Below are 25,455 nucleotides of genomic sequence, written 5' to 3' on the forward strand. Positions count from 1 at the left end.
TTGTTATTTTATTATAAACGTAAATATTTTTCTACGAAAAAATTACCAAATGTTCTTTAAATGTTGCTCTTTTAAACGGAAAAAGTTTTGTAAAATTATACGCTTCCGCTTCTTCAAAAAAAAATCACAAATATTCGCCTCTTTTCGACCGCCTGACTAGGCATAACCCCTTAAGGGGGGAATTTCTTTTTTCTTGGTCAAAAATATCGATACTTTAGGATTTTTTATAAACAAAAATGTAACATTAATTAATTTGAAACTTTGTATATGTGTTAGTAACACTTTCATTATGTTATATAAATTTTTTCAGTTCAGTTCACTTAAAAATACAGTTTCAGTTGCCCGTGAACTAGGACGCTCCGCACAATTGCTTCATTAACGGTTGACATGATATCTGCCCTCCAGTTTATCTGAAATCAAAAATTCTAATGAGATTTTATTTTATACACATATAATTATCGTTTGACCTACAATGAATAAAAAAAATATATTTTTCGAGAAATGGTAACTGTTTAAATTCAGATGTTCGATTTTTTGCAAAAAATTACCCGAACTTTTGATAATTAAAAAAAATATATACAACCTATCGTCTTGCCTGTAGGTCAAACGATAAAAGAATTCTTTCTTAACATGCAGTTAAAATTTCAAGTTGATCGATCCAGTACTTTTTTTTAAATCATGTCAACCAGCTACGAAAAAGTTGTGTCGAGAAAAACGCGTTTAAAGTTTGTAGTGCAGTTACTGAACAAATATCAGGTACTTACAACTAATCAGCTATTCCAGGTCCGTAGATTATTCCTTCCTCTTGCTCGTCGAATTGATTTTTTTCTAAATTTGCCATTCTAGCCTCTGTACGGGCCTTTTTCGTTGCTTCAAGGCTTCGTCTCGCCGATCTTTGTAATCGCCATTCATCTCTAGTCGTGGCGAAACTTTTGCATTGATCTCCAATAACGATACCAATATTGTCCATGATATTTAAAATTGCATAGCAGCCTTCATTAAAAATGCCTGCTGCTATAAATGCTGAAATCTCAATTGTTTTCAGTCCACAATGAAGGTGTTTGGGGGCAAGTCGCCAGAGCGACGAGTTGAAACTCTCATTGTTATTTTGAGTTTCACCACCCAAACACCTTTCTAATAATTCTTTTGAAGATAAATCTTCATAAATTGATTTTATTTCTTTTGCAACGTCTTCATGAAGTGGTGGCTCGTGGTTAAATTGTTTAAGAGTACCTTCAGCTTCAGCTTTACGCCATTTACACCAACTACCAGACCCCTTTGGACAGTACATGTGTTTGGGATATTTATCTGAAGATATTTTATGATAATATGTTGCCCATATAGCTTCGTACATGTCATCGATAGAACCTGAATGTCTTCTGATAGCTAAACCATAGTACACTGTTAATTGTTTAATTAATTTATCAGTTAATTTATTTTTTCCTCCGAGTTTCTTGGTCTTCTTTATGTTTCTTAGCCGCGATCCCATACGTTTCTCTACATGACCTACACATTCTTTTTTCTTCAATATAAAATCGTCACCATATGGATTTTCCTCGAGCAATGCTTTAAATGTCTTTGTGTCTCCATCACCAATATAGTTTCTATATCTTATTCCAAAATATTCTACAGATCGCAGGAACATTTCCTTCATGCCATCCACTTCCATCTTTCCGGACGACCCGCTATGGTTAGCAGTGCACTCGTCCTTGTGTTCTTCCATCCACAGGTCGTATTCCACCGTACCAGATTTTGATTCCCACACTTTACAACCATGGCAATATGAAGATTTCACTACGATATCGATTATTTTGCTAGAATATTTTCCAATAAGTGATGTGACTCCAAATAATGAATTGAATCCTCTCTTTTTCCATGTACCATCGCCGGAGACTGTGATCTCTGTCATCGGGTTCCCATTTTCAGCATTTTTTATTTTTTCCTCTTCTACTGCTTTCCTTCTCAAAATATCAAAAACTGTTTTAGCTCCTGAATATATACTATCTAAAGAAGTATAATATAGAGTGGAACTAATTCCTTGACAAATGTCCATGAGGCCACAAAATGTATTTAAACCTTCTTTGCCAACTCCCAACATTCTCAAAACTAAAATAATTCTTCTATTTATTTCATAGGATTTACCATCGATCAAAGGGCACGAATTTATGTATTGAGAACCACATTTACACTCTATTGTGATTTTAAATCCTAATCCACGAGAATTAGTTTCACAAAAATTCACTTGTCCTTTACACACTTTACATACAACAAATTGAGATATTGCAGTGAAAACTGATAAAAAAGCAATAATCCGATATCCATGGCTTGGATTCACAGTAAAATCTTCAAGATTCGTTGATGCTAATTTTTTAGCAGACGTACTCGCAAATGAAATTTCTCTTTCACGAGTATGAATATTTCCCGTGAATTTCCTTTTTTTAGTTCTATCAGCACGCGTAGAACTTCCTCTATGCTGCTTTCTATCCATGGCACTCGTGTTCAAATGAAGTTATTTAACAATAAAACTATGACAAAACAAAACAAAGAAAGAGATCATAAATAACTAATAACAAAAACACAAATAACAGTTTAAACAAAAACACAAATAACAGTTTAAACAATAACACAATAATATCGAGATTCACAGGAAGAGAGCGAAGTGCACGTTTCAAAAGCCGAAGACATTCTGCTCGTTCCAAGCAACGTAAGCGAACAAATATCTCTAAAGAGTTCAAGAGGATAGAGAGACTTTTCCTTCTCACATCTGGAAATTGTCTTTCGACACGTACTTGTAAGCAGACCGTAGGTCTGCTCCGCAGCTGTTGACACCGTCCTTTTAGGCCTAACTGCTCAAGAGTCAAGGCGAACGAAACGAAGTCACTAAAGATGTCTTTGTCAAATTATGCTTATGTCACTGCAAATACATTTGAACTTGGCTGTTAGAAAACTACGACTCCAATAACATAAACGTTTTACAACAGTACCATGGATTCTGGGAGTATCGATCGCTCGATCACTTGCCGCCAAATATATACCTTACTTCAAAAGTCCATAACTTTGAAAATTTTATGAATTTTGACTTAAAATTTTGCAGAGACATTCCTACAAAGTTAAACTACAAGATTCTGTAAAAAACAAAAAATCGATTTTTTGACCAAAAAAAAAGAAATTCCCCCCTTAAGGATTAATGCAAGCAATTACTTTCTTAGTTTTTTACAACGATGGATTAATAAAAAATCATACGGGGAAGAACATATATATTTTGCGATAGCTTTTAATTATTACTTGATTCATTGCAATAGCTTAAACTTCAAATTCACATTTGTCAAAAATTCAGAAATATGGACTTACAAGAGAACATCTCGAACCATTACTCACCGTTTGGAACGCAACTTTGCGGATTTATAGAGTGACCCGAGACAAGAATAGCGGTATGTTTCATTCGTACCCAATCGTCCATTAAGGGCGTGACAATTAATCTCAAAGAAAAACAGGTAATCTTATTTTTTCGGGTATAACCTCTAAGGTACAAGAGACAGAAAGAAATGTATCAAAAAAGTTTAATGGTACAATAAGCGACTAATTAATTAAAAAAAAATACCTGGCGAAAAAACTTTTTTCAAAAATTTTGCCTAAAACTATGCATATACTTTCAGAAATAAATTCCCAAAGAATCGTTCTTTTTCTGACCTTACTGACTGCGATAACCCCTCAAAGGCGATTGGGCACGAATGATGAAACATGCCGTTACACTTGTCTTGAGTCACTCTAAAAACCCATTTTCATAATTCGCTTCCCTCCGAAATCCGCGCTCTTCCGACCCCTCCTCTTTCAAATCTCCTTGCAAATCTTTCCTACTGCTTCATGCGTTATAATTTTTCTACAAATCATATTTTGCGATTTGGTCGGTTCGTCTTCTCTTCGTTTCTCTTATTTCCTTTTCTTTACTTTTCTTGTACTAATTTTAAGCCTAGGTTAAGTTCACGTTTTAGGTTGGGTTGAAAAACAGTCCTTGACTGAACCCCGCCTTTGCATTTGTCGCGTTTCTCTCTGTTTTGCTATTTGCTGTGTTTTGTTTGTTTGCTTGTTTCTTTGTTTGTAATAAAGACGTTTAATAATATTAATAATAATAAAAACCCACCAACTTGCGTTCCAATCGGTGAGTAAGGGTTCGCGGTGTTCCTTCTTACAAGGGAAGATCCCCAACCCGAGAATCCAAAAAATTCTGAAACTTTGTGAAAACGTAGGGGATTTCCTCCTGATTACAACGCAATTTTTGTTTGCTGCCCAAATTCACTCGAAGGGGGTGAAATTAACCCCTGAAGATTCGGCTATTTACTGCTTTTATGTTATAACTCGCGAACTGGAAGAGATAGAAAAAAAGTTTCAAGACAGAAGTTACTTCTTTTAATTAGATCTAGCATTTGGTACAAAATATTATTTTTCAGTTCATGAGTTATAACACAAAATCGCAAAATAACCAAATTTTCAAGGGGCAATTATTACACCCCCTTGGAGTGAATTTAGGCAGCAAACAAAAATTGCGCTATAATCAGGAGGAACTTTTCTACGTTTTCACAAAGTTTCAGAATTTTTTGAAGTTCCGGGTTCGGGATGTTCCCTTGTTAGTCAGTTTTCCCCAACAAGTCAGCGGTATGGTTTATCATATAACGTAGCAGTATTCTATTTGCTCTCCTTCTTTCCCTGAATTTCTGTTTCATCTTTCTTGAAATGTACGCCCATATCACTCTGCATCCACATGGTGCGGACGCAGTATGATTAACGTAATGGAATCCGTCTTAACCAACCCTTCTTCCCTCAGAAATATCCGCTAGGTACTTCCTACTTGTAGCCACGCGGCGTAATTATAACTGGATACATTAGGAGAGATGTTATGCGCACACTCCACAAGTTGACAAACGCGGACCTTCTCCTTTTTTTCCCTACACAGCTGAGTTCTTATGAAATTCCAAAGGGATTACCAGGCACGCGATGAGATCACAGTATGCCGGAAGATCGTGCAATGACTGATGCTGCTAGTAACCCGTGATCCTCCCCACATTCTAACATTCAATGTACGCGTTCAGTGAAAAATAAAATTTTTTCCTGTAAAATACAATATATTAAAAAAAAAACTCGTAATGTGATAAAAGTTTTATCACAAAACCTATTTTTACTATTTTTATAAGAACATTTTTGTCCGAGCAATTTCTTCTCTCTTTAGTAATTCTTACTACAATTTGGGGTTCTCACCTGTAAGTAATTTTTTTAGGATCTAATAAATAACTGTGTATTATTTGCCATGTGTTCGGCAGTGTATTTTCATCTAGACAGTACGCAGAATGTACAAAGAATTCAATTCTCAACTGGAAATTTTCAGGTGTCTTTTATATAGTTTCATAGTGTCATTGAATATATGCAAAATTTAGCACTGTCGAAAATAGAGACAAGAAATTTAATACTAATTATATTTTTCAAGTGGACTTAGAAGAATGGAACATATACAGTAATAACCATATATTTTGTGCACATTCAAATCATACACAAAGTATGTTCCTATATTAACATGTGCAAATAAATAAATATTTCTTGCAGAATATACCAAATTGTCAATCTGTGTACCTTGTAAACTAGTTTGTGTAAGTTACATATTAAGCTTTACTTCGCCGAAAATTTGAATTACAAAAGGACCCAAAAAGGACAAGCTATCAAAACATTATGAAAACACAAAAATACCTATACACTTTTATCCGTGCACAATGATTATTCTAATTTGTACAAGGAAGTTAAAAGTATAAATTAAATTATTCCAGATTTTTAAATAGATTGTGCGTATGAAAAAAATTCAGGACGTATTAATAACTGCAACGTACACTTCACGTTATGGTACGTATTGTATACAGTCTTAGCTTTAATAATATAAATTTCAAGGTAACGGATGCTAATATCTGGCAATTCATGCTCTGCCGTTTTTAAGAAAATTTCAACCATTTTACGTAAAATGGCAAACAATTTTTTTCGTCCACGCCGTCAGAGGTCTTTAACGATTAAGGAATTCAAGATAATCTTGGGACCGGAGTTAATAAGCCTCTCCTTGCGGCTGCATTTCATCTGCGGGCTTGTACTAAGCCCTAGTAACACCCTTACTAATTGAAGCAAACACTGTGTACACCGCACTGTACATGAATCTGATATACACTCTGGGAAGTAAGTAATCTGTAATGTATAGGCGTACGCATGCATGGGTATAGGTACCCACGTATGATGTAGGGTTCTGCCAATACAGACCTGTAACAGGGGGATCATGTAGTGCATGAAGTTTCAAGCATTAAGCTACTTCGACTCCACGTCGAAGCATAAACGACACATTTAAGAGAGCTTTTCGACGGAACAAAAGACTGATCACGATAAGATTATCACTAAATCTTGAATCCAAACATTAGACATGAACATTTGAGGATTTTGTGTCATTTTTCTGCTTTGCCAATTAACTTCACAAATTCAAAACATTCCTGCAAGGAAGCAGCTACATAATTTTTTTATATGGAGTTACAGGCAGCACTGATTGTAAACAAGAATTCTGAATATATTGGCGCAAGAAAGAGGCAGATGCGATAATTCGGTCCCAAGATATAAGGGTGCTATGTACTACATATAGTGCCTCTACGAGCTATAGTGACTCGCATTAATATTCGGACACTTTTTAAAATCGCATAACTTTTTTAGAATTGGTCCAAACAACTTGAGTTTTTTTGAGAAGCTAGGAGGATTAGTTTGCTAACTTACGCGTTTCGTTGTTTTGAAAAAAAATGTATTTGGTTGGAATAGCGAAAAGAATAGTAAAGGTCGATTTTTAAACTTTTTTTGTGAGCTTGTAATGAAAATTCAAAAAAAACCCGCTTGCGAAAATTCCCGAAATCAGCGATTCTCGACCTTATTCTGCGATCTTTAAACGTTTGTACCTCGGAGCAACGTTAACCGATTTTGATGAAATTTTAGGCACGTATACAACTTACTGCAATCTACAAATGTTTTTTTTTTAATTTTCATTACAAGCTCACAAAAAAAGTTTAAAAATCGACCTTTACTATTCTTTTCGCTATTCTAACCAAATACATTTTTTTTTTCAAAACGACGAAACGCGTCAGGTAGCAAACTAATCCTACTAGCTTCTCAAAAAAAACTCAAGTTGTTTGGACCAATTCTAAAAAAGTTATGCGATTTTAAAAAGTGTCCGAATATTAATGCGAGCCACTGTAGGTGTGAGGTCACTCAGCGGGGTCCTAACCGATACCCTGCTCTGTACGGGCCGCTAAACATGTCCCCTACTACCTCTTGCAGGACTGTATTTAGGGAAGACCAGGACCAACGCGGGGCCCTAAAGATTAACTGTTACAACTTCGATTTTAATAAAATAAAAAAGAAATTGAAGATACGGTTTATCATTATTAAAAGACACCAACTAACAAGGGAAATTCAAAAAATTCTGAACCTTTGTGGATATGTAGGGAATTTCCTCCTGATTACAACGCAATTTTTGTTTGCTGCCTAAATTCACTCCAAGGGGGTGTAATAATTGACCCTTGAAAATTTGATTATTTTCCGATTCTGTGTTATAATTCGTGAAATGTAAAATAATATTTTTACCAAATTCTAGATCTAATTAAAAGAAGTAACTTTTGTCTTGAAACTTTTTTTCTATCTCTTACAGTTCGCGAGTTATAACGCAAAATCGGAAAATAGCCGAATTTTCAGGGGTTAATTTCACCCCCTTCGAGTGAATTTGGGCAGCAAACAAAAATTGCGTTGTAATCAGGAGGACATCCCCTACATACTGACAAAGTTTCAGAATTTTTTGAATTTTCGGGTTCGAAATCTTCCCTTGTAAGCTTTACTACTGTATTTGTATTTAATATGTGATGACAATAGTCCCGGGAGCCCAATGAGGCCCCGGTTTTGTCCTGGTCTTCCCTAAACACAGTCCTGCAAGAGGTAGTGGGGGTCACGTTTAGCGGCCCGTACCCAGCAAGGTTAAGACCCCGCTGAGCTCGCTCGCACCTAAGTCACTATAGCTCGTAGAGGCACTATACTTGCATCCTATTTGGATTTGGTGAAAGAAAGCAGCAGCTCTCTTATATTCCACTATAATTTTTCTAAAATTGTGTAGATTTACGCTTTCTGATATGTTTCCATGTACTACTATAATGATGTTTAGTGCAATTATTCAGTCGAGCTAAATAGATTTTTATACAATTTGGTGGAAAAGGAGGCAGCTGCAAATTTTGAAAATTCACCCTGCCATAGTGAAAAGATATTACTCCTTAAGAATAGTGCTAAATGTTGTGTTAATATGTAGCCTTTGAGAGGGTAAAATACTTTGAACATATGTCTAAAAATATTTTGTTAAAACTGTTTTTATTAGTTTTCCAAAAAACTAAAACATTTGGAGCTCCCGTTCTTGCTGCAAAGTCTGCAATTGCTGTCCCATTTATATTCTTGAACAATACTTAAATAGAGCAAGAAAATATACACCCACGTATCAATGACTCCGATTCAGTACTTTTAACTTAATCGCACGATATAATTTTACTAATTAGACTCTTTGCGTAATGTGTCTCGTGACGCTCGTATTTATACGAAATGATTACCAAAGCAGCAAAAATCAAGAGCATTCTGCTTTCTCGATAGGGAGTAGCAGCTGCAACATTTCTACCCTTGGAAAGACGGAAGAGGGTTAGGAGAAATGCTGGGGGGGTTCCGGTATTCGGGAACAGGGTAGCCATAAAATTTATCGAGCTTACTGGGTGGCGGAGGTTAAGCTGTCACTACACGCGACTGCGCCACTGTAGCCGGCTTTATGAAAACGATGATTTCTGGGGAAAGATTTCCCGCAGGGGCCGTACTGGATAATTCGGTCCTACTTGAAAGGGATCGGTCACACCAGTGAATCGATTCGCAGTCGTGCCAAATGGCAAGTCGATATAAATACTTCTCGCCATTCGCACTCATTAAAACAGGCGTGCACAACTGGCGGCTCCGAGGGCACGGGCCGCGCGCCAGCTGATGGTCGCTAGCGCAGCGGCGATCAAAGCCACGGGCAAATAGTGACGACACGAGGAGTGGACGAGGAGTAGAGAACAGCTCGAGCACTGATCGTGTCAGCGTATATGTACCGTTAAGGAACTAGTTCTTGATCGGGCACTAATTTTTTATCAGTTCGTGAAATAAATCGTTCTTTTAAGTTTATGTCAATAAATCATTGTTTGAAATAATTACTAACATAAAAATTGATAATTCAAAAATATATATGTTTTATATGAAAGCAGTTAGAATTGTTAGTGTTCGTGAAAATAAATGTGTAAGGTAGCCCACTTGAAGGAAGCCCCTGTTGAACGCCATCTCCTAATGTTCGAAGTAAGAGATCACCATCGACGTCGAAGTCGATTTCTTTGCTGGTTGTTGCGGTATTAAAGGTTATTTTCATACATTTTGCTTATAATAGTTCAGTTTACAATGTAGCGCAAGAATTTTAGTATTATATATATCACTTTGCTTGAAAAATCAGTGATCATTATTTAGTTCCAATTTTTTCTTGTGGAACTAATTTTTGATCACCTGAATAAGAAATAGGTTAGGACATTATAAAATTATAAAAAAAAATAAATTTAGATGGTATAATACTAAAAGTAAGTTTATTTGGTACTTTATTTTTATTTAGTATGACTTTCTGATAAAATATTAGTACCTTACCCGATAGGTAATTAGTTCCCATGTATTTTATATGATCAAAAACTAGCTCCTAGTCACCTTATTATTCCATACCTTATAAATAATTAAATTATATTTATTTTCAACTTTTTAAAATTTTTCCTTAAAGTTTAAACATTAATTCATCTTTTAGTATAAAAAAACTAAGGTTTAAAGTTTTATTAGGTTAAAAATAAATATTAAAGCAGGAAGCCCTCTAAACTGATCGAAAACTAGTTCCTTAACTGTATAACCCACACAATTGGCGATACGGACGCCCGCTGATCACCGCGAGCACAACAGCCAGCAGAGCCACGGGTGCAGCAATGCACACAGCCCCTTTCAATATGTTACTTACGCGGCGCTGCGCTTCCACTGCTTGAGATATTTCCCACTCCTCACCAGGGTTGCCAAATGTAGGGAATGAATGACAGCGTGGACGCGTACAGCAATAACGGTATACTTGTGTTGATGACGTACCACAATTCCCGCATGGCGTGCACAAGTTCATTAGTGTAGCATAGGTCTATGTGACGTCATGTCTTCCTCACGCGTAGAGAATTCCCTGGCAACCCTGTTCCCATCTCTTAGTGCTCGTGACGTCGCCATTTGCCCGCACCTCTGTGGCCACGGACACCTGCGCCATTCAGTTGTGGGGGAACACCGCGATGTGTTCTTCAGAGTTCGCAGTGCTTCCCTTTGCGCGCTGATGGTGGTCACCGCGGGGTTTTACTGGGTAAGAATCCCACACTACCCTTCCTCGCGGGGGAAGGGGAGGTGTGCCAGGTTGTCTTTTAAAGATTTCACTACGATAAAAAAGGCATCCAGTCGTGCATGCCTGCATTAAGGGGGAACACCACTGTGATGGCCGGAAATACTTTTGGCTTACTAGCCATTTTTAAGAATTTTTTTCATGAATAATTTACAGTTTTCATAGAAAAATTTTATTACCTAATTTTAGTGCGCTGTCTTAAGAGACCATACAAAAAAAATAAATAGAAAAACATCCATATTTTTTAATATATTAATTAATCTTCTAGACCCCGCCACGCAAGCTGGTCCGAAATAAAAGCGCACTAAAAGTAGGTAAAAATTTTCTATGAAAACAGTAAATTATTGCTGAAAAAATTCTTAGAAATGGCTAACTTTTCCGGCCGTCACGTTAAGTATATTTTGTCGCTTTATAACTAAGTATTGGATTGAAATACAGATTTACTAAGTGTTGTAAGTATTTAATACTGAATGAAATAGTCTGTTTAAACACTTTAAACTTCGTTTTTAACTACAAATGTTTTTCTATATAACCTCAAATTTTAGGATGCCAATGATTGTACTTGTATGCCTATTTTTAAAGCAAAAGAATTAATAGGTACTCAAGATGTTTTATTTTAATGAGAAATTCATAATCATTGATATTAACTGAAAATTAAAACTATATAAAATCTTCACAAAAAAATATAGACATTCCAATTGAGATTTCCGCTTAGGGTGCCAATTTTATTGTACAGTTCACCCTATTTCGAGATTCTCTAATCATACACCCCTAACAAGGAACACTATTCAATCGATGATGGGATGGCGCAGATTTTTTTTTATAGATAGAAAGTACATGTCACAAAGGTCACAAAAATGTAAACTAAAGATGCTCCCAAAAGCTGGTCTGACCTTGAAAAATCGACAAAGGTGGAACCGGGGAAAGAGAATGATAAATCCGTGTATTCAAATTTAATTATCTCTATTATATGAAAATACATTATAGTAAATGAATGATAATAGATTAATTATAGACATATAGTAATTAGAAAAAATTAATGATAACAAATGATAATACTAATGAAATCACAACAGTGGGTAATATTAACCATTACATTTATGATAATGTTGTCGACAAGAAGGTTTAACAAAGTGATTGAAGCAATAATAAATTTCACAATGATTGCAACGAGCGAACACTGTATCTTTCATACCTTGATCAACGAGACAGTCTAAACATGTCACTGACATCATTAGTATTATCATTTATTATCATTTATTTTTTCTAATTATTATCTATCATTAATGAATTATCATTCATTTACTATAATATATTTTCATATAATAGGGTAAAGGACCCAATTACTGACACCTTAAGCTATTTTACTTAAAATAACGAATAAATAAACGTTGTAAAGTCATACACAAAAGGAATTATGTAATTCAACCTATAATCTATACTATATATTATATACTATACTTTATTTATTCGTTATTTTAAGTAAAATAGCTTAAGGTCACAGTAATTGGTTAGGTGTCAGTAATTGGGTCCTTTACCCTAGAGATATTTAAATTTGAACAGACAGATTTGTCATTCTCTTTCCCTCATTTTTCTTCATCCCCTGTTCCACCTTTGTTGATTTTTCAAGGTCAGACCAGCTGTTGGGAGCATCTTTAATTTACATTTTTGTGACCTTTGTGACAAATACTTTCGATCTATATAAAAAAAATCTGCGTGATTCCATCAATTGAATAGTGTTCCTTGCGAGTCTTAATATTGTCGTCCTAGACCAACATACAATGTATCAGGACCATGACCCAGGCGCATACTGCTTGACGCTTAGACCGTCTATTCGATGCGAGACGAACGGTAAAAAAAGAAGGGAAAAATGAAAAAGAGAACGGAGGGCTCCTAAAATAATATCGTAAACCACGGACCGCGGTACGTCTTGTCTACGCACGTACCAACGATTGTGCGTCCTCGTACATATATTATGAACACGTTATAGGACGTGGAAGTCTATTTCGAACTGAAACGCATTCTGTATCCAGCCGCTCGCAACACGCGGGCTTTGATACTGTCACGACATACATATACGAGAGAACTGCATCCCTCTGAAACCCTGCAGTGGCTCTCAGCCGTGTAAACAAGCGGGGTGAGCAAACTTGTAGCCGCGAAAAAACGATTCTGGCGCACAAAGGACGATTGGGACAGTGGCCAACGGCTTAAGTGCTCAATATTGCAGAGGCAATGGACATAAATAATATTTAACGTATCAGATATTTTTACCTAGCCATTTTGAAAAGGTAACTAAATTCAGAAATTTGACTTTGTTCCTTTCTTGGCCTTTGGATCTTGATAAGGGAAATAAAAGGTCTGAGGGGTGATTTTATGATTAATAGTTAATGATTTAAGCTTGTGGTATGATATCAGTGTGACTTTAGTGAATCGTAAGTGCTCCTTCATTAATATGATGTGAATATCCTAGATTAAAACTTAAAAAATCGTTGAGTTCGAGTCTTGCGATGTTCTTTTATGCTTTAACATCATTTTCTTCTGTGTTATGTTTGCTCGGTTTTGTGCTATTGTTGTGCCTAATCAGGTTACAACACTTTCGACTGAATATTAAAATATTTATGAGGAAAAATCAGATTTCAAGCCTGAGGGAGGTTTTTGTAATCTAATATGAATGAACTGACAATAACACTTAAGATTTACTACTTTTTTATCAGAATCTACTATCGAAGAAAAAGTAAAGAACTGCCGACTTAGTTCTTTACATTTACGTATCAACCTTTATATTTTGATAAATTAGAAAACGCCTCATATTCTAAATTCGATCAAATTTCAGATAAATGTTTGGAATTCCAAGAAACATGTAAACTTCTTTGTATGTATTTCACTAGCTTTCACCTTCCTAGGGCCGAGTGAGCTGCTTCTAGAATGGAATTTTAGATCATACTATTTTATAGTTTTTTTTACCAGACTTGAGAACCATTGAGGCAACCAATGAGCAGATATTTTCACATATTTGACATTGCAACTTATTTTCCTACGCTTGACGGTAGCGATGTATTTTCGTATAACGCATTCAATCATTCTACGAGACACTCTTATACCACGTATCTCGCTCGAAGAGTAAATTACTGTCGTCTCTTAGAAGCTGCTTATTTTCCAGCTTAGACGTTACAACGAAAATATTTACACTCCTCTAGATAGATGCCTAATAAACACTTCAAAGTGTCGTCCCTACCGTCCTCAAGACATAACTTTTCACTGCCGACACATTTCTGAATGCTGCACACTAATGAAACACCTTTCCTCTCTGTTTTTTATCGAGACACACAAACAACCACATTAACCTAAGGAACCCAGTTACTAGCAAATATTTAACATCAAAAGCTACCCATAATTAAAGCGTCCCTGTAGAATGCACTGTAATTGCTAAAATTAAGGAGTCAGGCAGCCGAAAAGAGGCGAATATTTGTGATTTTTTTTTTGAAGAAGCGGAAGCGTATATTTTTACAGAACTTTTTGCGTTTAAAAGAGCAACATTTAAAGAACATTTGGTAATTTTTTCGTAGAAAAATATTTACGCTTATAATAAAATAACAAGCGACATCCAAGAAGCATTTTTAAAAAGTTGCTTTCGCGGTGAGCACTGCCATTCGTAACCAGATTATCTAAAATCAAAAAACAAAAAAGATTTCGTTAGTATATTAATGTGTCCTCAGGTTGACGGAGAGAATTTTCCGAAATATTAATTTAAAACAAAATGGCAGCTATTTAAAGTTGAAATCCTGATTTTTTCGCGCGATTTTTGCAGGAAAAAATCAGGATTTCAACTTTAAATAGCTGCCATGTTGTTTTAACTTAATATTTCGGAAAATGCTCTCCGTCAACCTGAGGATACATTAATATACTAACGAAAACTTTTTTGTTTTTTGATGTTAGATAATCTGGTTCCGAATGGCAGTGCTCACCGCGAAAGCAAATTTTTAAAAATGCTTCTTGGATGTCGCTTGTTATTTTATAATAAACGTAAATATTTTTCTACGAAAAAATTACCAAATGTCCTTTAAATGTTGCTCTTTGAAACGCAAAAAGTTCTGTAAAAATATACGCTTCCGCTTCTTCAAAAAAAAATCACAAATATTCGCCTCTTTTCGACCGCCTGACTAGGCATAACCCTTTAAGAAACAAAAATGTCGGAAAATATTCTACGTGTCAATGACAATACTATGGTATAAAATTTGATTTTTGGCACTTATAGTGTTTTCTACAAGGACCCTTCGATTATCCATGTCTCTGCTCTTTCGTGCCATATTTTACAAACGTCCATTCGTATTACGTAGGTATACACTTCCATTCGCCTTAGAAATTCACTTCAGCCATGTCTCCTGCACCGCCATTGGCGGCTGAAAAATCCCGAGCACCCGTTTTACTTGATAATGTGTTTCGTAACAGGACACGAACCGGTCCTCTTTCACTTTCGTTCGGGCACGTTCATTGTTGTCGGCACGCGGGCACGTTGAGAGCCACTGTAAATCGGCGTGCACATCTGGCCGTGGCCGCCCTAGAAACGTGGGAGTTGAGAGTAAAGTATAAACTATGGGGTGCCACCCCATCTCGGAGCGGACTACCTACCCCTCGCGCCGATCATGGATGTAGGTAATAGCGCCGTCCGTGCGCGGTACCCGCCGCGCGATACGCGCGTGTCCATGCTATTAGATAGCGATGGGGCTGATCCAATACACTCTCATGATATTCGAGCAATTCGATCATCAGAAACTGAGTTGGAAAATCCAAAACGGAATGAAAGAGAACGTACTTGGTATGGAGAATCGAGGCTGATACATGTGAGTTGATACAAAGAATCAGTGGGCAGTGTATTAACTAACAGATGAGAAAGTTCGCGACAAAAATGTATTTTAGATACGCACTCTGACGTACGGAAGTATTCTGGCAACAAATGACGATTCCGAGATATTCATCGGAACGGTCGAATGAAGGAACGAGTCACAGTATGCAGTTGCCGTGACCAGTTAACTAGGTAACAGGTCGCGGTAACAAAGCGAGGTGCGGTAACAAACGTGGACCCGGCTTAAAGGTCTGGGTTAGGTCTGGGTTCACTACGCCTCGCCTCGCCTCGGCTCGGCGCAACTTCCTTTTGCACTTACATCTAGGCTCGCGTCGCCTCGGTTTTCCGTACCTAAAGTTATCTAGGCTTGCCTCGGTTCATGTGTCTGGTCATCTAACACATTCCTGTGCAGTCGTCAATTCAGTAGGCTCACACTACGACTCTCTTCCTCAAAATATTCTCCAGGAAGAATCCGCTTCGCCTCGCCTTGGCGCGACCCCGAGCTGCGGATTCTTCCTTGAGAATATTTTGAGGAAGAAAGGGCGAGGTGAGGCATAGTGAGTGGATGCAAGGCCACCGCTTTCGGTGACAACTAAAAGAGGAAGGAAGAGGTTCTCTGAGCAACTGACCAAACACATGAACCGAGGCAAGCTCAGATAACTTCAGTTACGGAAAACCCGAGGTGACGCGAACCTAGATGTGAGTACGAAAAGAAGTTGCGCCGAGGCGAGGCGTAGTGAGAGCCTACCTTTAAGATTGTAAAAGTATCGATAGTGACCACATTCAAGACGTAATTAAAAAAGAGTAATATACCTACGCATGCTTTTGACACAATGATACTTTGCTGGTAGCAATCGACAGTAATTGGCGAGTATCATTCCCATCACTACTACCAGCCATGCTATAGTAAAGTTGCGTTCCCACGGTGCGGCTAGACTCGCCATTTCCCGCCGGTAGCCGAGCTAGATAAGCTTTTCTTTGACTTGCACCATATTTACCGACAACGTACGGGAAGAAGCCCGAGGCGAGCCGAGCCGCGCGAGCCCGAGCTCCTCATTCCCACAGCGCGTGGCTCGGCGAGTACAGCGCGAGAACTCCGCGCGTCGTGGGAGCGCACCTTAATAGAGTTTCACGGCGCGTACGTGTTGGTACGCTTTTCGAAACACACGAATGCATGAAATGGGGTAACCGAGGTGCTTCGATACAGATACGAATAAATACTGATACGCATACACTGGCTCGTGCTGATAAAACGGACTTTTGTCGAACGCTGTTACGTACACCTACGTGATACGGAGGAGCGATACACGTGTAAGTGCAGCGGGGCGCAAGAGAGTGTAATAACGTTCGAGTATGCGTGTGAGAGAAAAAGAAGGGGCTGGGGAGGTGGCAGAGGGAGAACAAGGTCGACGTTTGGGCTAGAGAAGCCGTATATTTAAAAGGGGACACGAGCTGGCGTACCCCCATGGAAGGCAACTTCCATGGTGGTGGTCCAGGTTCCTCGCGGCAACCAGAAATGCGCAAAGGGTTGCTAAAAGCCATTCACAGGACTAATAGCTAATGGGGTGTTCTTAACGTGGTACCGAATCTACTATGCCGCTTGGCACCCTCGTTCAACCTTTGTGTCTTAAAGTCCGGCGTAGTGCGTAGTTCGGCGTGCTAAGAAGATCAGCCAGCTGGGTCACGTTTCCAATACGATTTAAAAAAGAAGAAGAAAGAATGTTGCTGTAACTCCGGAATTTTATGGAACATTGAGACGCCCACGATTCGAATAGAAGTCAGATTGGAAGTTTTGGTTTAGCTCACGTTATAGACCCAGATTTGTTAAACATGAAATTGTTTGTGGAAACAAAGGAAACGAAGTATGAAGCGTCTCAAAGGGGGAAGACTGAGGCTTAAAATGAGGAAAGGAACAAATGCCAGAATCAGACGCGTTTCAGGTACATACTAGAAAGTTGGTTATTATTTCGCGGTAGACGTTTGGGGTTGGTTGCTATCAAGCTTGTGCGTTCGTGTAACTACGTAATTACATTTGAAATTAATAAAATGCTTCGCATATGCCTCAGCATCTCGTTTAAGTGATACTCTAGAAGAAGCAAGTGGAGTCCAGACCAGATAGTCATTTTTCTGTGATCTCTTCGTGTTCTAACGTAATATGCTCTATATGGATAATGCTTTCTGTCTAACACGTTGACTGCCACGCAATAATAAGTAAGAGTTTATTTACTGTAAGAGTGTTAATAAAAAATCGTATTCTTGAAGCGCTCATCATCAATACCCCCAAGGCAGTCAGCGTATTAATCTATAAATGTTACATCGATGTCAAACTGAAAAATTGCATTTTCAAAGTTTAACCTCTACAACTGATCTACCTTAATATATTCTTCGTTCGGTACACTTAACACTGACAACAGATTGGCCTAGAAAAAACCCAGGCGACACACATCGGTCCTAAGGGTCCATAATTACTCTTCAAATTAAGCCCCTCCAAAATTTATAATTGAATGCCTCACCTGTTACGTGATATGATACAGACTGGGCTTGGTTAGATCCTGAATTAGGAGTAGATGCACATTAAATATAGCGTTTTTATACGACGATTGGACATTTCGTCTGTTGATGAGAATATCAAGGATCCACTTTCGCGCGACTGCGTACGACCGCCGCTCTAAAGTTTTTGATGAAGGACAAAATTCTACGAAACTTACCAAGCTGTGATTGATGCGTCGGCGTCGGAGCTGGTCTAACTTTGTCTGGGGGACACCTTCTGGTGGCAGCTACGGTGGCAGGTAAGGGTATGCTCGTCGTTACACCGCCGGGACCGCCACCTGCCCCACCGACGACCGATTGCTTATTGTACGGAGACGGCAATCTAGTAACAAACACAGCAATTTAGAAGCCAACGTCCCAACAGGGTCGTTACTGTTATTCGGACTAAAATCGTATTCTATCCTTTTAAATGTTTCTCGAACTACCATGGTGTAGCTACTGCTCTAACTACAGTAATATCTTTCAACAGTTTGAAAACAGTAAAAGCCAAAAACGGTGTGGCTGTTTTGCGTGTGGTTCCGCTTGTATATAGTTAAGCGCGCTCCGCTCTCACTACTTGAGCAGTTCCCCAATTCACATCTAGTGCGCGTGACGTCGCCACTTGCCCCCACCTCTGTGCCCGCGGGCATCCAGTTGTGCATGCCTGTTCTATAGGATGGAAGTACCTCATGTTGCACTTCGTGAACTCGTCTAAAAAACGCTATCGTGTTATAAATGAAAAGATAATGCACTCCATTGAAAGAATGAAGTTGACTTTGAACTCTCCCACACTACTGTACCTACAAAAGTCTGTATATATACACTACGTAATGTCCTCCACTGTACCAAAAAGTTCTGTAGGAATAATTTTTTCAAAACTTTACTGGCTTAAGAAATATTTAACCGTTCTCAGTTAACTTGGACACACTGTATGTGAAAGCACATGTGTTGTTTCTGCAGCACTTCTAAGAAGATGATTCATGAACATCGGTCGGGAACAGAGACCGTTTCCACGAAATTATAATATAAAGGATAAAATAAAAATTTTATTTCTTCGTAGATGAAAGTGCTGGCGCAGCGTTTGTTACACCGAACGTCAAGTTGTTACTCTTGGGCACGGTGTAATAGACAGGTGTTCCGACTCAGCACCTTTACCCCAGCGATTTTGTGTGCCGATTTCTGTGTGGTTCCTCTGGCCGTCGCGAGAGGCGTCGTGATAAGACATCCATGTACGCGTGCATTTATGTGATTGTAGTAGTAGAACTTTTAGTCGTTTATGCGCGAAAAGTCAGCCTTGTCTCCTTGAGCGCCGATCTAGCGGCCGCCAGACGAACTAGAACCAACAGTCACACATTCTGTACCGGAGTCGGAACACCTCCTTATTACACCGTGGTCTTGGAGTATCAAAGTCGCGTTATGTGGAGCACTTCCAGTTGCATTTTAGAAATGACTATGCTCCCCTCTTTGCAATTTTATTCTGATTAGAATCTGTAATCCTCTTTTTAGAGTACTTAAGTTGCAACATTTATACTAATATTGATGCGTCTTTATTTAAAAATGTAATGGTAGTCATTAGCATTATTACAGTAATATTCGGTAATGTTAATATGCACTCTTAGAGACGCTTGTACATATTCCAATCAGTACCCATTGATGTACCTAAGTAGCTTTAAGGAGTTCACCTTTAAAGGATACACACAGAAGCGGCTTAAGATCATGGAGGCCCCTGGGCAAAGCAATGCGCTAGGGCCCCTGAGTAAGACTTAAAATCAGATTTTTTTTATTTGAGACCCCTACTATCATGGGGCCCCTGGCGACTGTCCAAAGTGCCCATGACATAAAGACGCCATTGGATATACATTATATATTTTATGATTTTCATTTTTAAGATTCCAAAAACAGTGCACACATAATTCAAAACATATATACATAATTAAAAATACAAGAAATTAAAGAAAACAAATCTGTATTTTGTATTAACTGCACGAGTTGCCCCTGCAAAAGGTACCAAATGTTCTATTAGCATTTTGTATCATATTACCTAACAACCAATATAAATGATTGCGTATTTTTTTTTATAAAATTCGGAGATTATTTACCTTGTATCTAGATTTTACACATACGTATAACGTTTCACCGCGTACAGAAGTTTTACGAATCAGCCTATATTAAAAAACAGTCACTTTGACGCATGGAAAGAGAACGACAGCCATGATTAACCTAAATAGACCTAAAGGTACAGCACAGAGCTTCGTTCACTAGGGCCAAACAACGACTACCAAAATAGGGGATTACTTTCCAGTCATGGTTATCGACCTCGTGTTATTGTTCCACGATCCGGTCGAGACACTCTTTCCGAGAACTGTTTGTTATTGAAAGCAGGGACTTCTACCGAAACATAAAATAATACCGGTATTTTTCGGTTGTAAAATTCCGGTACGTTTAGCGGTAATTCTTTCGGTTTCCCAGTTCTATTATAATTTTCAAGATATTTGTAAGCGGAGATGTAAAACCGGTAGTATATTGTTACCGATATTATGTTAGCAAAGTAACACCGAAACCGATATGTAAGACTAATTAAAAGGATAAAAGAATAAAATGCGAAAATATCCTTTGAAGCGTTATATTTTAACGAGGAAACAGCGATGCGCTGTCGATAGAGGAATATGAGATGTCGACTGTTTCTCGATGTGTTCACGAACGTTTATTTAGCTGTCAACGAGGGCCTTGGAACAGGGAAGGTACGGTCGACACTTGAAGGTGCTATAAACTAATAGGCTTTTCGGGGACTGCGCCGGGGCCTAAACAGGGGAGGCTTTTGGAGAAGGTGACGCGGAGGGGCATTCGTGGAAGTATCATTGACGATACTGTATTATAAGGAAATGTCGTCAACGATACTTCCACGAATGCCTCTTTGCGTCACCGTCTTCAAAAGCCTCCCTTGTGTAGGCCCTGGCGCAGTCCCCGAAAAGCCTAGTTTATAGCACCTTCAAGTGTCGACCATATCTTCTTTTCCAAGGCCCTCGTTGACAGCTATATGAGCGTTCGTGAACACATCGAGAAACGGTCGAAATCTCATATTCCTTAGGCCGCGTCCAGATCTGAACCGAACGGCGAGCCGAACGCCACTTGAGACTCCCTAATGCCGCGTTCCTATGTGTGGATTTTCGCCAGTTTAGACAGAGTCTCGTGGCTCGCGACAGCTAAAAATTTCAGGACAGAGAGTGTTTAGAGTAGTGCAGACTAAAGGTCTATTGCTGTGTTTTTTATTTTTATAAATGTAATACATGCAGATATACGCAGCGGCTGCTTGATCTGCGGCCTTGGTGCTCGTGCGAACGGTGAAACTACTCTGAGAGTCCCGTAGACATTGTGAACCGTAGGCGTAGGAACGTTTGGGAAGGTCTGTGGGACACTCTTCGTTTATCACCAACTTGTTTTGCTTCTTGAAACTACTTGACACCCCCAATGGCAAGGACGACACAACAAGTCATGATAGTGTGAGAGACAGGGATGCATCACTACAGTTGTTTATCCTATGTGGGTAAGCCATTCCTTTGATGGTTCGGGACTTTACCGACATCGGCTGGGAACAGGCCGAACATCTCGGCGAGCCTGACTTTTCTTTGGTCGAGTGTCCCGAGGTCCCTTCCTCGGTGTCGTATGGCAGGCAAACCTTTAGTCTGCACTACTAAACACTCTCTGTCCTTCAATCTTTAGTTGTCGCGAGCCACGAGACTCTGTCAAAACCAGGAGTGTCGAACTTCCCCACTCCGAGAGCCGCACGAGTCAGGCCCCGGGTCAGCCGGTTCCCCCACTTATTTTTCTCCAGGCCTTGCACGAGACCCGTCAGGGAGACAGTGCGGCACCCGGAGGAGAAATTCATCCGAGTGAAGTAGGTGTGGAGGGGGCCGTTCTCCTACGACTCTACGGAGCAGGCGAAGAGGAGGAGGAGCCACTGCGGCTCGCGAGCCGCTAGTTCGACACCCCTGGTCTAAATATGTTCTATATATGTCTCATAGACATATATAGAAAGAGCGTAAGCTGAGGGGGGTTTGAGATTCGCGGTAAGGGGAGCGATACAGGCAAATCGAGTAACGCAGTGGTTATGCATGCCGAATGCTTCCGAAGCTAATCCGACGTGCCTGTATCTGACCTCTGCCTTTCCCCCTCCAAGCCTACCGTTCCCCCTCGCCGATAGTCCCAGCTTCTGCTCCATCTATATATGTCTACGGTCTAAACTGGCGAAAATCGCTAGAAATATACGTTCCACGCGTAGGAACGCGGCCTAAACAGATACAGCGTATGTATACCAAAACTGAAATAATTACCAGCACTTTTCTGGTAACATGTATAGCGCAGTGTTTCCCAACCTTGTTAGGGTCGCGATCCCTTTTTACAATATTAATAGAAGGTACGGTCAATTTAATAAGGTAAGGAAAACACATTAAAAATAGGTATTTCAGAATATAATTCTAACTTAATAATATTAAAAAAAAATCGCGGCAACCCCCCGGAAAATACTTCGCGACCCATTTGGTTGGGAATCACTGGTATAATGTGATCGCAAGTGAAAAGGAACACGATGTTACAATGCTACAATCGTCGGGACGCCGATCTCGAACGTCAAGTGTCGCGAAATCAAGCGGTGTTGCCAAATCTGCAGCGAATCGGATCAAAAGTCGGCGTGCAGCACGTACCAAGGCGTGACGGGACGATGAAATTTCACACCTCCGCATCGAAACGAAGGTACAGACAGGCATCTAGTAATTATAACAGTTAATTACTTTCTCTGGCCGTCGGGCAATCTCGGCTGGATCGCGTCACTCGCATAGCCGCGAGATAACACGCGGAGCACGTGCTGCGCGTGAACGTTTACAAACGGAGTAGGAAACGATTAGCGGATCGTCGAAATTCCAAACAGACATTCCACCGTGTAGTTTTCGTGAGCATGTAAACAGATCGCATGCCAAAATCGCGTACTTTCGCTCGAGAACGAAAGTAAAGAGGGAGCAGCGGGGGAACAACGGGGGGGGGGGGGGGAAGAAAAGAGTGAAGGTGGGAAAAAGAAGAAAACTTCACGAGGGCGTTAACGTTGCGCAAAGAAAACGCTGGTAAACGAGAACACGCAGGGCGGAGAGGGGAGAACTTCGTTGGTGGTCGTTTCGCGCTCGTGTGTCGCCTACCGTTCTCTTCCACGGAATTCTTTTTTTCTCCTAAGCGTCGTCGTACTTTCCTTGCCTTCTCATCGTGGGGAAGGATGCCGTGAATTTGGCCTCCTCAGGATCCTTTGAATTAGGCGGTCGGAGATAAAAGGGTGATAAAAATTGCAGTTACTAAGATCTCGTGGAATATGAGAAGAAATTAAATTCAATGCGTAACGTTTGTGGTTCGCATAATTTTTTGGCGCTACGAGGATTAGCCTATACATTTTAGAAAAGCATAAAGAATACAGAATTATCAGAAAATCGCAATATTTGTGTTTGCCTTTTGATAAATAAAATGCAGGGAAGCAACTGCGTTTATAAAAAATTGATAATATTTGTGTATTCGATAATGGAATGTCAGGTTAAATTGTTATTATAGTAGTACTGTGATATTTAACATGGAAAACGATTTATCAAGCAGAAAATAAAAAAGACCGTACATTTACGGGAAGTAAATCAGATGTTTGGCGTATGGTAATTAACTATAGTTTAAAAATGCGCATGCAATGTACGCGGGGTTAATTAATTTGTACATTATTACTTATGCATTCTTGAAGCTCAAATTATCATTATTCATATTGGTACGATAATTAAAACGTAATAACGTATACATAACGTAACTACAGTGTAATGCATAAGCTACTAACGTTATTAAATAATGTGTACGAACAGTTGCTAATGCTGTATAAATTTACATACGTAAATGAACAAAATATATGAAGAAACGAATCAAATATTGAGTTTATTTAACTCTCCGACAGTAGATAGCATGCCAGTCGATCGTATGGAGGATAAAGGGTCGATTTTAATCCGTACTATAATTTTATTCGTACACACTCTAGAATAACCTTTTATCTTATATCCTGATTTTTTTTATGATCTGAAATCTCTATTTTCTGATATAAGTGACTAATCTATACTATTATATAAAGAGAGAGAGCCGATTTTTATGTTCATGACCTATTGAACCGATCATCCTCAAATTTTAACACGTTATTCCCGGATACTCTAGGTCGAACATAGGCTATGTAGCATGTCTAAAAAAACGCGTTATTAACATGGAACGAAGAAGCGCCTGGTATATGCTGCGCTGGAGGGAAAGTAAATCTCCCAAAGGAGAGAACGTTATTTTTTCCGAAATATTATGAAGAAATTAACCTTTTTCTCAAAATACTTAATTTCCTTAAAATATATTAATTCTAATAAACATGAAGCAGCCAGGCTAATATCTCGGGCGAAGCCGACACGGGGGGCGCTAGTAACTAATATAAGTGACTAGATATATATATATAACACGAGTTCAAATGGATCCTCTCTATTCGTTTGGCAAGAGTAATATGCTACTGTTGATCAAACGGTACCATATTCTAGAGAAGCAGTAAAATTTAACGAGGCCCACATCTTACTGGCGGATGGATGAACAAACGAAAATGCGGCAGAAAATGAGAAGAACGAAGAAACAACAGCGAAAACCCATGACACGTGTGGAGACGCCAAGTTCGAGAAAGAGTAAAGGTGCGATCGCACGGCACGTGGGAATGATGAGCTCGGCCTCGCGCAGCTCGGCTTGAGCTTCCCCTCCGTCGACGGTAAATGTGGCACGAGTCAAAGAAAAGTTTATCTGGATCGACTAAACAGTCTTGACGAGCCTGCTGACTCGCCGAGTCACGCGCAGTGGGATCGCACCTTAAGGTATATAACAGACAGACGGATAGGTACACTAGGCGCCAGAATCGGCTTCCCTTCGGAAATTTGGCAACGTTGCATGTCACTAGAACCGCTGAGCTCTGCCTAGTGACATGCAACGTTGCCAAATTTCCGAACGGAAGCCGTTTTGACGCCTAGTGTACTCTATATACTTTATATGCGTAGAAAATAGAAGAGATTTTATTTTATTTTGTAGTCATATTTTGCGGTTATTAGTGACCACAATAATACTGTATTATATTTGTAGCGGTCATCGGTACGGCAAAATATGAACATTTGGCGTACAGATGGTCGGCATGGTTTATGACACGCGCGCCAGCAAAACTATTTTTGAGTAAGCCGCTTTCCGTTCTTTTCGTGATTTGAACAAAGCATGTTTTCTTAGAGACTTTCGTTTACGGCCTCAATAGTTATTGCGGGTATCGTAAACCTTGAGTTTCTGTAGGGCCCACGGTGCGGGGCCGGTGGCCTGCGACCGGCCACGTCACGCACCTCGGGGTCTGGGGAAATCCTGCTGCGTTACCAGAAGTATTTCTCCCGCCAAATTTCACCCCCGCTATGGTGGAAGCGCGCCGTAGACGCGCGAAATAGGTGGCGCGATTTAGGGGTCCGAACGATACCGATTGGTTGACATCGGCATCGGGTCAACC

The 25,455-nt window shown here is 39.3% G+C and overlaps 2 protein-coding genes across 9 annotated transcripts in view; both read right to left on the bottom strand.

The window, feature by feature from the left end:
• Positions 1-25,455, bottom strand: part of Sick (sickie) — a 626,930-nt gene that overhangs the window by 279,328 nt on the left and 322,147 nt on the right. For all 7 annotated transcript variants that reach the window (XM_076818204.1, XM_076818201.1, XM_076818200.1 and 4 more), the window contains one exon: positions 18,071-18,234. In XM_076818204.1, the coding sequence (XP_076674319.1) occupies positions 18,071-18,234 (164 nt within the window). The remainder of the gene's footprint in view (positions 1-18,070; positions 18,235-25,455) is intronic.
• Positions 183-3,169, bottom strand: LOC143372219 (uncharacterized). 2 transcript variants are annotated; one of them, XR_013086242.1, is made up of 3 exons: positions 2,933-3,169; positions 765-828; positions 183-410 (listed from the first exon to the last, which is right to left on the bottom strand). XR_013086242.1 is itself a non-coding variant. In XM_076818259.1 (2 exons), the coding sequence occupies exon 1, from the start codon at positions 2,486-2,488 to the stop codon at positions 767-769; it is 1,722 nt and encodes a 573-aa protein (XP_076674374.1). In that variant the 5' UTR covers positions 2,489-2,740; the 3' UTR covers positions 183-410; positions 765-766. The 2 variants fall into 2 exon arrangements, 1 of the variants encoding a protein (XP_076674374.1); XM_076818259.1 differs by lacking the exon at positions 2,933-3,169 and having other exon boundaries at positions 765-2,740.

The sequence above is a fragment of the Andrena cerasifolii genome, chromosome 8 (genome assembly GCF_050908995.1).
Source record: "Andrena cerasifolii isolate SP2316 chromosome 8, iyAndCera1_principal, whole genome shotgun sequence".
NCBI lineage: Eukaryota > Metazoa > Arthropoda > Insecta > Hymenoptera > Andrenidae > Andrena > Andrena cerasifolii.

Coding starts and splice junctions, on each gene's coding strand:
- LOC143372219 (XM_076818259.1), bottom strand. CDS start 2,488: ATGGATAGAAAGCAGCATAGAGGAAGTTCTACGCGTGCTGATAGAACT.